Source organism: Lepeophtheirus salmonis, chromosome 7, assembly GCF_016086655.4.
Source record: "Lepeophtheirus salmonis chromosome 7, UVic_Lsal_1.4, whole genome shotgun sequence".
Taxonomy (NCBI): domain Eukaryota; kingdom Metazoa; phylum Arthropoda; class Copepoda; order Siphonostomatoida; family Caligidae; genus Lepeophtheirus; species Lepeophtheirus salmonis.
In genome coordinates, this window is record NC_052137.2 from 7568190 (window position 1) to 7582970 (window position 14781).

Genomic DNA, 14781 nt, shown 5'->3' on the forward strand with positions numbered 1-14781 from the left:
TTGACGGCCCATCAAACAAACCTGATTCAAACAATCACAAAACTGTCTAAGAAGCTTTTTTAGTACAAAATATTATCTTTTCAACTTCATCTAGTGTATCTAGTATTTGATCTCTTCCCGATTTTTCTGTTTGTTCACTGGTAAAGATTTTTTTATGGGATTGAGCCACTTTATGGCCTTAATGTGTTTCTTCTTGAGCCACTCATTTGTTGCATTGAACGTATGTTTTTGGGCCATTGTCGTGCTAGAAGACCCATCACGTTACCCATTTTCAGTGCCCTGTCCTGAAGAAAGAAAGTTGTTGGCCAAGATTTCCAGTGTAAATATCAACATCCATCCTCTCTTTCCAAGTAATGAAGTCGTCCTTTCCCCTAAGCAGAAAAACATCCCCAATACATACTACATACGGTAGGAATGGGTTCCTTGAGGTTAATCTCATCATTTTTCTTCGTCCAAACACTTTTTTTGCTGGTCATATAATGTCTCACACTGTGAAAATAAAAATAGAATATAAATTATAGAACCTTCTTTTATTTGTCTATGGGTAAACATAATATTGGCAAGGTATCAAAAAATTATTTTCTCCAATGTACCTTTCGGCTCCCAAAGTTTTGCTATTAACTTGCATTCTTGATATTAAAAGTGCAAAACAATATTAGTTATAAGTTGTAATGATTGATTTATAAAATAAATGTTTTAGACATTATTTTTTACAGATCCCTCATGTAAGACATTTATATTGAAAATTGGGTTAAAATATTTCAAAACTTAAAAAATTCTTAAAATTAAGTAAATTTTGTTTTTTAGAAGGATGTAACAGTGCTTTCTAAGGGAAGCAAAATGTCAGTTGACACTTTGCAAAATATTCCTTCATCAAGTTGTTTCGATAGCTTCTTCTTAGCTGCAATACTATGACAGTCTCATCCATAGTGTCATGTCGACAGGTAATAAGCTCACTTCCATAGCTATCATATTGTGTTGTTGTTGTTTTTTTTTGCTTGTGTTTTTTAAACAATAGGCTGAGTTCCTTTTAACATGCAGATTTTGCTCAAGTAACTTTCTTGAGTTAATACTAGGGGTAGTCTCTGGATCTGCCTTGAATTATTAGGCGTTACCAAACAGACAAACTTTGGGTAAAGGATATAAAAGGTAACTATCTCGGAAATCCTCTATGTTACTCACTGATTTCATGAGCACGCTCACACATAGTTACTCAATACATATATGTGCTCTCCTCATGAATGAAAGAATAATTATAATATGCTGGCGGGGGGAGGGGGGGGGGAGAATATGACGTTATGACTGATGAACCATGTATCATGAACTATATACGCTCGATGCTACACGCCTGCAAAATTTCATAAATATGACTATATTTTTATTGCTTAGACAAACATATGTAATGTGATATACGTCAGGAAGCACACTATACAATGGACCCTGTATACTGACTCAATACAAATGAAAAATATGTATATAGTATATTTTCGACCATTGATACATTATTTTTTACTTGTTTGATGGCTCTTAATTTGAATCTATGTTATTTTTTATTCGACTTTTTCACAAAAGTTAGGAATAGTTAGTGTTTTTTTGTAAAAGAACAGATGGTTCCACTCAATACAGTCGAACTGTATCATGGTCACATGTTCCTGTAAGGCAACGTTCCTTTATAATTAAAAGAACCAAGAATTGATGCAATTATTTATACCCAGAAGTGGAAGTTTTTATTTTATTTTTTAATTTAGATAGTAAAGCATTATCCCATTAACATGAAATATATGACAAATTGCAATAAGAAGGTCTTCTTTTGTTTAACCCTTATTCAAGAGTTTGAATAAGATCCCTTATGTAAGACATTTACTTTGAAATTTGGACTAATATATGTCAAAACTAGAATACAATTATCACGATTGGAATTCATAATGTGGTAACTGCAGTTTGTGCACAAATTTACTATTAGTATAAATAAAAATGTTGCATTTTTCTATTTTGTTTACAACAAAAGACATTAAATATTATTGTTTATCTTATGCATACTGCACTTGAAACGTTGCAACTCCAAGGTTGGAGACAAGAGATAACAATAATAAATTATCAAAAGTAAATATTTATTTTTTATAGGGAACATACCTATTTTCCAATTTATGGCAGAATATTGCGAACCTAAATTTTTATTTAAGAGTCATGTGACATGTTTCTAGTTACTTGTAGTTATCTTTTGTAACCATAAATCTTCAAACTTTTCTGGATTAATTAATTATATTATAATGTGATATACCGGTTGAGGACTCAAAATTGAAAATCCTCTTCGAGGCCGTTTAGCCTCAGCTCTAAAAGTCTGATATTTTTTTACTTGATCCTAGTCGAAAAAACTGTCAAATAGCTACCATTTGATGTTTGTTTTGTTCTTGTGCGATCAAAAATGTCAGAGCAACAAGCAAAATGGCAAAAGGTGCACGATCTCTTCAGAGCACAAAATCTTTACAGTGGACGCTGTTCTGAACAGGAGAAATTTTTACTTCTGGACTGAAATCGAGGGAATCTTCAATACCAAGCATCCAGCTCAGGTAATGGTTCTCGACATCATGGCATCCAACGGGAGCAAGATATCTCCCAACTTCTTCTAGGCCAAAGAGAAAGTCAACACGGACGTCTACTACAATGATATCAGGTAGCATGTCTTGCCATGGTTGAAGAGCACGCTCCCCGGGGACAACTATGTGCTTACCTAAGACTGTGCCCGTGACACACGTCCTTGAAGTGCAGTATTTCTACAGGAGAATATGGCTGTCTTCTAGCCGGCAAACTTCGAGCCTTCGTCCTCAGCTGACGTGAACCCCCTGTACTTTGCTGTTCAGAATATCTTGGAGGGCAAGACGAACAAGACTTCCCACCCGAATGTAGATATCCTGGAGGCCGTGATCACGGAGGAGTGGAACAACTTGGGTTCGAACTTTATAAAGTCCTGCTGGTCTTCTGTTCATACCCGTATTGAAGCCATCGTTCCGAATGGAAGGGGACTTATTATTTAAAAAGTATAGAAAAATGTCCAATTACCAACTTTGGCTTCAAAAATGAGCCATAAAAATATGTAGGAGTGAGAACGGGCTTGAAGATTTACTAATTTTTGAGTCCTTATGTAATGTTTATCTGTCTGGTGGTTTGTAGAAGACTCATTTTTGAGTTGAGGCTTAATATTATAGAACTTTGTGATCTATGAAATAACTACTGGTGTACATAATATAACACGCAACCCCTCAGTGTTACTCTCTGTCTTTTATGAGCAAACGCACTATTTATTACTTTATACTTATTTGTTCTGTCTTCAATAATTAATTATAGATTAATGTATCCCGTAATGTCCCTGTCAGAGCTATTGCCTAACTTGAAGTTTGTGTACTTATGAATAATAGAGAGAACCGCTGAGAAGTTATTGGGAGTTATGAGGGTGAGACCTTGTTGGAATCAGAGTAGAATTGAAGATCAAAAACGGAGTAACTCCTGCTTATTTCCTTAGCTGATACCGAGAGGGGTTTGTGTTAATTTCCATCAAATTGCTGCTCGTTGCTAATTTAATAAAACGTCATGACAGTTATGCCTAATGATGGAAATCGGGTGTATTGTTTAGCTTGCTTTTTTTTGGTAAACCTAAGAGTGAATTTCCTTCCCAAAGCTGTTCTCATTATTATTTAATTACTGACAAAGGAACTTAAATTACAGCTACATACAATTATATACAAAACGGATTGAACATTTCCATGGCTCATAAAATATGGAGAGTCGCAACAATGGATTTGTTGCAGAGTTATTGGACACCTTGTTTTACTCAGAGTAAAATTGAGGATCAACATTGTTGTAGTTCTTGCCTATTTCCTTCACCCCCACCGCCCTTGTCACAGCTGCTTGTAGATTATGTAATAAAACGTCATGACAGCTAAGTTTCTCTCCTCCAAAATATTATTTAATTGTCAAAGGTCCTATACCAGGATTTTTATCAACTGGATCTCCACAAATGATCTACTTGTTTGTATATATGATTTTTATCGACCCTGCTCTGGTATAGTAAACTAAGCAGTCCTTATTCTTGAGAGAAGAGAATATCACGTCTGCACTTATTGAACTTCTCATGGCGCAGTCGCTTTGAACTTTAACCTCTCCATAATTCACAAAGTCCACGAAGTGGTATGGTACACTCAAAGGTGGCCTTACATCATGGATAAAGGCTCAAGACAGTTTCATTTTTGAGATCTGATGGAGCGATCATCAAACCACAGACGCGAATATAGCTTCGATTCTATCCTATCAAACGTAGATACAAAGGATCTGCTCTCCTATCAAACCCAACGTTTATTCCTGGATAACCGATCCTCAGTTAAAGAACGGGGAGTTCCGAAGGATAAAACAGTTGCAGCGTGTAAAGGGAAGACATGTTTTTTTTTACATGCACAAAATGCTACTTATTAGCTTCTCTTCAACATTCTAGAAACTGTCAGGGTTACCATGTTAATGTTACTTATATACGAAAAATGCTTCTCAAAACACTATATACGAAAAATGCTTCTCAAAACACTATATACGATGTTGCCATCATATTCTTTTTGATATCATTTTAGACCTATTTTTATATTCACTTGGAAGGGCTCTTTTTCAAATCTGTATCTATTACAATAGATACTCATGTAATTTTATCTGATAAAATTTATTTTTATAATAATTTATTAATGAATAACTTCATAGAACTACCTTTTAGTAAGACCTTTATACCTTTTATGAATATGTTTTCTGCCATATTTTCCTTTTAGAAAGAAAGAAAAAAAACGTGCTCCAAAAGCCTAATGAAAATGAATGTTATTTGAAGTCTAAAAAAAGTTCATTTTTCATTACTAATAACCTTGTTATTTTCATTTTTTTTTTTAAATAGAAATGGGCTACTTTTTCTTGCTTTCACTCTCATTACACACACACAAATACATTCCCCTCTAAAGTGGCGAGAGAAAGAGAAAGAAACTGATTCCCCCAGTAAGGCCTTTTTGATTCCTTGAGGATAAAATTTGTACATAAACAAAGACTGACTAGAATATAATTCTAAATTCATTATAGAAATTAATTAAAAAGTTTGTCAATCTGTTTAGAAAAAGGTTTATGAAACTCTTACTTATATCAATAGTGGACTCTGAAAATTTGTATGTCCGAGTTTTCCGCCAGTAAGGACAAGTAAAGGACTTTAGGGAAAGAGCAGTCAAGGGAAAAATAAACAATTCAAACTAAAAACAAGGAAGACGATGTTCCTAACACGGACCTATAATATCGTGTTATTGTTGTAACGTAGTTGCCCTTAATCTTCTTTTTTCTCTAGGGGGAGACGGCTTGTTCAAACTGGCTGCGTGCCTGGAGGAACATGTGGCAGCTTCTAATTTTAAGCCAATCCGAATTGAGAACTACTAAATCCTATCTTCCTTGCCTTGAGTGTCCACTCTTTTCCTAGCGTTCTTTGGGGACAAGGGCTTCTTCGAAAAGGGCACTATGAAGGTCAATTCTGCTGGTCAACAATTGTTTGAACAGAATGGTGTTATTGAAATGACTTAAATCAGATGTTTGGAAGTCTTCTCATATATAAAGCATTAAAAAATATGCGAACAATACGAAATTACTTTTAATAAAATCATTTTTTCTTCTCTCTTTCTATATTTATCTCCTTCTATCTCTTTCTACATCCCTTTTGCTGTAGTTTCTTCTACCTTCATTCCTTGTTTCCATTCCTTCTATTCAACCCTGCAGCATGGGCACCCTCTGCTTGTATATACATATATATATAATAAACCTATTTATATAAGTCACTATATATAATTGTCTTGATAATTTTTTGGGGCTAAGCCCCCAAATGATGAAAGCAAGAAACGACCATGCTCGCCAATAAGTTTGAATTTTCAAAATATGGAGAAACGAACCCTTATACCGAGTGGCAAAACAAAGACGACGTGATAAATATGTGTACAAAGCAATAATCGTGACGATCCTTTTTTTTCGTTAAAAACGTCGTAAGAAATGGAGTTCTTTTGTAAAAATCAAATTGTCCGCCAGAGGCGTGTACGCCTAACGTTGATAAATAATATTCTAAGTGATGGCGTATTAACAAGTTCAAATCCCCAGTGGTATATGACTTGTAAATACATAATAAATCCATTATTATAATGGATCAAAATGAAATTATAGCATCAATTAAAATAACTGATGTTATGATTAAATAAAGCATTATGAGATGTAGAAATTGTACAATCTCCTTACACAAGTTTTATCCTAGATAAGTCCCAACTTGTACACAACAGCTACATTCATAGGCTTGACAAAAGTTTTAAACGTCACATAGTTATTTTATTGCCATTGTTTTGTGAGTTATAACCGTTTTTTATGAGGTGGACAACCATTTATCTACAGAGCAAGGGGTATTAAGGCTCTGAGACACGTGATACCATGGTATGTGTGTAGGTAGAAGTGATAAATAAGAAAATGACTTTTATTTTCACTTTTTTATCTATCTAAAATATATAGGAAATATAAAGTATGACCCGAATATGAAAATAGACAGACTTGGTATTTGATTTATGCTTCTACAAAATATAGATTTATTCAAGATTTTTATAAATATCGAAGTTTCTATAATGTATTTATTTCTATCATTTGCAGGTCAAAACCATTTCTAAAAATGCAGTGCTCTTTTACAACACGGGATCCATTACAAATAAGGACTTTGTAGCACTTGAAATATGGGACGGAGTACCACGACTTCTCCTTAATCAGGTAATTAAACCATAGTTATATCCATAGATGAAAATAATACTTAAACGAAAGAGGATTTGTAGTTGATACTTGAATGTATATTTATTTTATAATTTCTAAAGCTGTTCTCATTATTTTTGCATTCTTGAGGAGAGGATATATTATATGTATAAACTATAAAGTGTGACCACAAATATGTTTGATGATGAATGACGGAAAGTAATGATGTTATTATTATTAGTGATAAAAATCGAGTGCGTTTAAATCCTGGTTGAATTCATAATAGAATTGAAGATTTACATGTGAGTCCTTTGTAAGTATGGCATTACTTACGTCTATCCTCCACCCCCTCGTCACAACTGTTGGTCGAATATTTTCAAGTCTTTGTTAAAAAACTGGTCATTCCAAAAAATGAAATGATTTTCTCCAAAGAACACCCATAAAATGTAATTTGCCATTTTTCAAAAAAACACGTGGGCTTAGCACTTTTTCGATGATACATTAAGCTAAGGTATCCCTGTTGCTCTGGTACGGGTATCCGAACTACTGACGGTTCTATCCTATAAGCCAACAATAGCAGTGACGTTAAGTCATAAAATTAAAAACCCCCAGATATGAGGAAGGACCTATGAAGGCAGGAATTACTCCAATATTGATCTTCAATTTTACGGGACGTACACTTATAATCCCCAAGAAATCCTCAGTGTTAATTTTCGTATATTTACGCACTAGTGACTACTATATACTTAGATGGTATCTCCTTAAGAGTGGAACAAAAACGATCACAGCTTTGAAAAATAAAAATAAAACACTGTTCAGTTTGCCAAGAGCAACAAAACTTGCAAGCTTAAAAATGCTTCGGATTTACAGCCCTACTTATGACGTAATGTGGTTAAAAAAATATAGTCAAAATAATATAAAATGTAGTATATATGTCAAGCTACTGACACAACAATACGTGCGGGGTCTGAAAGGTTGCCAATCTAACAAAGATATGAGGCATTTTTATTTTATTTTTCAACAAGGTCTCCTTGTAACTCTGAACACTTCTCCCACAAATACGCCCATCTCTGTAACCCATCCCAAATAATACTGGGTGTTTTACTCATTAAAGTATTAAAGTACTCACGAGACACCTTTTGTTTTTGGCTCAATTACTCCGATTTGGATTAACTTAGATACGTCAAATTTTACCATAACAAGCCTTCTTTTGTCTGTTATTACTTTAATCTATTTCATGAAAGCTCAATACTCGATTCTGTCCATTTTCACAAAAATATTCAAATCAACTTACTCAAACAACCTTTACATAACAACTGCGCGTCCAGAATGGGGTTGACGAGTAACTGTCAATAGATGCTAAATAGATATAGCTTTTATTTATGAGTATTGCCATCTTCACGTTGAGGTTGAAAACTTTTCCTACCCCCCCCCCCTAGAATAAACCCTTATGTCATAAAATTATAGATCTGTGAGATAATTTAAACTCGTAAGCTTTTCGGACATTGTACATATAGAGTTAAAGGTTAATTTACGACTTATTTCAACTTTAGTAATGAATTAAACTCCTTGGCTTCTTTTTCTATTAACTGTTTTGGAAGGATTTGTAGAAATATAATTTGTATTGTACAATTTACCATCTCAACCAACTTCCTGTTACGTACGTTTATGCGTAGTTTGTACGAAGATAAAGAAGGGGAATATGACTTTTAAAGCCCATAGTATCTCTTTTAAAGAGTGTAGAAAAAAAAACTTTGTATTCAGCTAATTGTTTTGAATGACCCTCGAGCTGACATTAATTAAGTAAGTAAAATTATGGTGCCCTTTGAAGATAATGTCTATTCAACTTTTGTTCATAATACTTATATGTACAGTGTGGTACAGAATTGTAGATCCGTTAACTTTATATGGGGATCCACAGTGGGTGGACAGGAGGGGATGTAGCCGTCCTCAATTTTTTATCGTGAATAAAAAATATAAAATAAATTACGATGCAAAAAGCCTCACAATTTTTTTTCTTTTTTCAACTTCTCTATTCTTAAAAAATTTTACTCCCAAAGATATTCTTTTTTTTTTGCCTCTTCTATAAAGGGTATAATAAGGGTATTATGTGTAAAGAGTTCGTTACCCAAGTCAGTTATATTGCCACAGCGTTTTGATGGAAAAAATATTGCAGTGTGAGCCCAGCCAAAGAAAATATACAGTGAAAAAAAAGTTTTGTTTCATCCACATTGACAAAACACGCGTAAAGTCCTGCAAGTTCTTGTGGAACAGCTGTAAACCGTCCGTGAAGCACTTCACACGATTTCTTTTTTGGTCAAGCCTGAACACCAATCTTGCGGATGTCTTTGTCATGTCCAAATATTGATGTAATTTTGCAATTTTATGCACATTCATTCTTTTGTCATACATCACCATATTATGAATTTTATCAAGGATTTCTAGAATATTACGCTCAGCAGGGCGTCCAAAATGTTCAGCCTCACTTGTGCCCGTATGGCCACTCTGAAAATTTCGAAACTACTTATAAAATGCTCTAATCGAAGGTGTAGAGTCCTTATAATGGTTATCAAGGTTCGTTTTAGTCTCCTGAGAGACATTTTGTCTTGGATTAAGTCATGTTTAATCCAGTCACAAAATTCTTTTTCGTACGTTTTTTGAAAATCACTCCACTTCCTCGATTAAAACAAATCCCAAACAGAAACAAATTGAACGATGTGGCTTCATTTAATTGTAAAACTTAAACTTTTCTTGAATAAGGAGACCAGAGCTTTTTAAAACTCATTATTATATTATCTACACACATTTTCGTGTATATATGTTATATACAAGCGGCGATCTCTGTACTATTCTCAATTTCTTTATCTTTTAATGCTTTATTTAATTAAAAAATTCACCATTCTAATAACCAACTATTAATTTGTATCATCATTTCATTTTTATCCATTGACATTACATTGTTACTATGTATTTATGAGTTATAAAACATGTATTAACTGTAAGCAATTGCACTTTATAATGGTCCGCAGAATACTTAAATTTTAGTCATTTGTATTCAAATAGCCAAAAGAGGCAATACTATTACAGTGTGTTGAATGAAATTTCCAAAGCTCAACTTCATTCCAAATTTCTAAAAGTTCTTATTGTAAGGCAATGAGATTTTATATATCTACAAAGCTTGAAGGTGGTGCGTGGGCCACATTGTTGTTCTCTTAATGTTTAAGTGTAACCCACTACTCATTCTCACTTTAAGAAGTATTTTGTTGCAAAATTGTAACAATATCCTAAAACCGCGTAGAAAGTGCATTATTAGTTAAAACATTGAAAAATATTCATTGAATTCATTGAAAAAATTCATTCGATGAAATTATACAATGGAACAAAAAAAAAATCATAAAATTAAAAAAAAAAACCCTCCCTAGCAGAAAAAACTATATCATCCTCCGGACGCCCCTGAACAGGGTTGTCATATTAGCCTTTTTTGAAGCAGTTTAACCTTGTAAAGTTAGATTTGGCCTGTTCTTATATTTGGCCTAAATTTGAAATAAATATGTAATTAAATATTTGTTTTATGAATACATTTTTCATGAAACTTAATTTAATATGTTCGGGGGTCCATTAAAATAATTCAATTGGTCCTTTAGAGCATCTACATTCATATGGGAGGTGACAAAGGCTGTCCTCTTGATAGCGCTCTAGATCCCATAGTGAAGAGACTTGTAGCCTGTTGAGGACAAAGGCCACATTGAGCATGGACAGGAATTCCCCAAGTTGTATTCACAAACCTTTTGAATTATTTCGACCTTTTGCCGTCCAGATTTCCTTCTAAGGTTCTTGTCGTCATTCTTCGCCTTTTAATCTTGGTTATGAGATATTTGGAGAAAGGAACGATGCAGAATATCTTGTCATAACTCATTCCTACGTCAAGAAGTAAGGACACGCAATTTCTTTTGTCTTTTATCAAGTTGCCATTCGTCTGATAAAGAAGTTTGGTTCATAAGGAGTGTTTGTTTTTATTGCTTTATGAGTTGATATTACATACAAAAATCGTCAAGTTATTTTGTACCTCAATGTTTCATTCACAATTCGCTGGGACACATTTTATATTGTATATCGATCACCCCTTAAAATAGGCAATGACTGCGTTATCCGCTTGTCAAGTACTGTTTATCCTTTATTTTCAATTATTCATCTCTTTTTGTGGTTTCAATTTGTACAAGTTGTAACTTGTACAAGAAAATATACAATTGTATGTTGAGCAGTACTCCAATCATTTATTGTTATTTGGGGCTTGAATTTTTGTATTAGGGCGACTTGGTGTGAGTAACTTTGGATGAACCACTATTAATTGAACCAAAGCCCCAAACGCCCACTTACTCCTTCTGATTACGGGCCTGTGATATACAACAGATGTTAATATAAATATTGAGATGCTCTCAATATTTCTAAAGCAACCCCAAGTTTGACGATATATCAATTTATATGTATATTGATATTATATCAAATTTTTCACTCTGTAGGTCACAAAAAAAGATATTTGGGCTCATAAAGTTCCTATACTTTATTTTTCATAAGGTAAAAGCAATCCAAGAGGAAAGATTTATAACAATATGCATAAGAATACAACTGTTTTATTTGTCTTTTAATGTTTTTTTGAGTAGACATTAAAACATACAAATACAACTAAATGGATTATGATATGAGTAAAATTAGGGATGTACTATTGTTCATAAATTAGAAAAGGACATCAAATTAGTAGACTTTTCATATCATGTTGATATATTCCGTTTTCTGGAGGGAGGCTATATTAATATGCTGTTTTTTATGTTATCTTAACTTCGAAAACCTGGCACGATGTCGTTACAATATATCAAATTGAAAATTCTAGTTAGCCCGATTACATGATGGTCTAACCTTGTATTTCTATTAACCTTTGTGTGAATTACATTTGTATTGTTCGACGTATTATTTTCAGTTTTTTAGCACAACTTATTCTTATTAACCTTTTCGATTTGTCTCAAATTGTATTTGAAATAGCAAAAATTAATTGTCACAATAAAAGACTTGACAATTCACAGATTTTAGGGTTGAAAGAGGCCATATTGCGACCAATATAAGTCTCTTGAATCAAATTAAGGTTCTAAAATATAGCTACAATTATTGAGTATCTTAACTCAACCACCAAATTTGAATAAAAATACTATAGCTGACTTAAATATATCTATGAAATATTGGCTTGTATGTCCAGGATAGTCCAGATAAATTGGGGAAAATATTTTAAGGGTTATAACGAACGAAATAGATAATGCATAATTTTTATATTATTTGAAAGCTACATTTCATGATTTTTTATTATTTATATTGAGATACGCCTTTCTTGATAACTTCGGCCATATGGCGTTGAAAGCTTTGGCAGGTCCGGGGGACCTCATGCGGATCCATCTTTGACATTATAAATATAAAGGATTTCTTCAGTCCCTCCACAAACGAATAATACTTGGCACAAGCCTCGTGCTCGACCCTTCCCTGGAGACAAAAATATCATGTTTTCAGGTGCAGGCTTTTTGCAGGCCAAAAATCCGGTCTCCAAAAGCGAAAACATATAATTGTGGGAATAAATTAATGTCAAGCTTATACCTTTTATAAAATAAACATGAATTTGTAATATTATTCAATATATTTGGCAATACTTTTGCAATTATATTATAAAAAATAACTGTCTGAACATTACTCCATGTTTGAATGCACAATCTACACAAGAAAGTACAGGGAAGTTTTTGATAATGGCAACAAAGGTTTGCATATATATATATATAAATCTCAAACGTTTAAAAAGTTGGAGAAAATAAAGTATGCAAAAGTAATATATAATTTACGACTATGTTCTTTACCCTACACTTCATCGTGACGAGTTAAAGGAAGCAAAAAATTTATATCACACTTATATAACTAAAACGGGCTCTCAGTTGTATGCAAACCTACGCCTATGATCCTTTTTTCTAGGTTGGATTTTCTGTTAAATGAAACATCTTTATTTAAACTACCTCAAAACAAACCAATAGGATCTTCGTAGCTCCGTATGTTCCAAAGTTATGATTGATTATGTATTTTTAACGTTCTATGCTACCTTGACCTATGGCATTGACCTCTCACAATTGAATGGTCTCTTACTGTAACAATATATATATATATATATTCTTAGTAAGTTAGATGAAAATCTTTCTTTAACTTTTGCCGTAGTTTTGGCAATCAACAGACAAACTAACTAACAAATAAACATAGACAAAAATATAAGCCTCATTCAACTTTATTGGCGGAGTTAATTAAAAATTGAAAGGTTTAAACATTCTTTGTATCGTTAAAGGACTCAAGTGGGCACTCAGTAGAAGAAAAACAGGTTTTTACTTCTCTTTGCTGATTGGCTTAAAATTGTCAGCTACCATGGGGTCTATTTTAAAGGTATTGAAGTCAATGTATGTACTACTTTGAGGGCCACATTTAATTATTTATCATAATTAGCCAATAATTATTAATTGCAATATATTTTTAATAATGGTAAAATGTGTATTGTAATAATAGATCAACATTGAGTTAAAAAAGATTCTAGATTTATAGAATATATCGTCCACTCTTTATGCTGCTATATCAAGGAAGTCTTCGAAAATATATGCATTACAGCCGAGATGTGATTTTGCAATCTTATTCAAACTCAAAAGTTTAACAATTTAAGAAATATAATCCAAATCCTGGAAGATTTGATTGAAAAATATATATATATATATAAATATTCCTAGCCCATTGTCATGATATTATAACCAAAATTATTCAAAAATAGTGCAAAGTTCGTGTAAAGGTGCTTGCAAAACTTTCTCGAAGAGAGAAAGGAGGAATGAGGAACAATGTTCGGGCTATTAAAGGTGCAAGTATGCATGAAATTGTGCAAGTCATCCCTTGATTATTTGCCACATTTAATTATTTCAATGTATTAATTCCTAATAATGTTATTTCAGTTTATAGTATAAAATTCACTAAAGTTTTTTAATATTTAAAAAGTAAATTTGGTTCTTTTTTAACTTTATATTTATTTTTAAAGACTAAATTTTTTATTGAATTATTTAATATTGATAATAATAAAACAAAATATAAGCAACTATTTAATATAAAAAAATAACCATTTTATGTCATGAATCATGAGAGTCGGTGCAATGGCTGTAGATGAGGACCTTATTTATTTTCCTTATATTTTTGTTGTAGGTTTTTGTCAGTCTGTTCCTTCCCTTGCGTCCTTTAGGTATCGTAACTAATCCCATAAATATGAATACAAAGTACATGCTCCACCGGAATGTGTCTATGAATTATTGGGTAGTATTTACGACGTAAAATAATGAATTGAACATATCTCCTTTACTTAATTTTTGTTTAAGATATTTTTTATGTTGACACGCCCCCTATTTAATTACATACAAATACAAAGTATATGTGAGCCTCTTTCTCCTTTCCAGGGAAATGGACCTATTGAGCTATCAAGCGGAGTACGTATCTCGGATGGTAAGTGGCATGAAGTTCTAGCACAATTCAGCCCCAAATATCTTGAACTGAGCGTGGATGGGCAACGGAAGTATGAGCGACCTTCCCTCAAATCTAACTCCAATAAGCACATTGACCTATCAGGACATCTCTATTTTGGTGGAATGGATTCACGGATCCGAAAAAGAGCTATTGAAGAGCATGGGATCGATAGTAGTACAGAGTCTCCTCTCAATGGCTGCATATCAGATATTCAACTTGATGGAAGACTCATTGGATTACCGGATGTTGTTGAAACCCTCAATATACGACCAGGATGTCTCTGGACGTTTCCTTGTTTTGAGTCCAATCCTTGCTCTAAAGGGAAAGTCTGTCGACAAAAAGATCTTGCGGACTACATTTGTGTTAAGAAAGCGGAGAATAAAGATGGGGGCTATGTGAGTTGATTTATCATTATATATTTATCTTAAAGAT

The 14781-nt window shown here is 33.1% G+C and overlaps 1 protein-coding gene across 1 annotated transcript in view; it reads left to right on the plus strand.

The window, feature by feature from the left end:
- The window catches only part of kon (chondroitin sulfate proteoglycan 4-like protein), a 366417-nt gene that overhangs the window by 330221 nt on the left and 21415 nt on the right, over positions 1-14781 (plus strand). Inside the window, exons 6-7 of the mRNA XM_071889839.1 lie at positions 6688-6801; positions 14283-14744. Of these exons, the coding sequence (XP_071745940.1) occupies positions 6688-6801; positions 14283-14744 (576 nt within the window). The remainder of the gene's footprint in view (positions 1-6687; positions 6802-14282; positions 14745-14781) is intronic.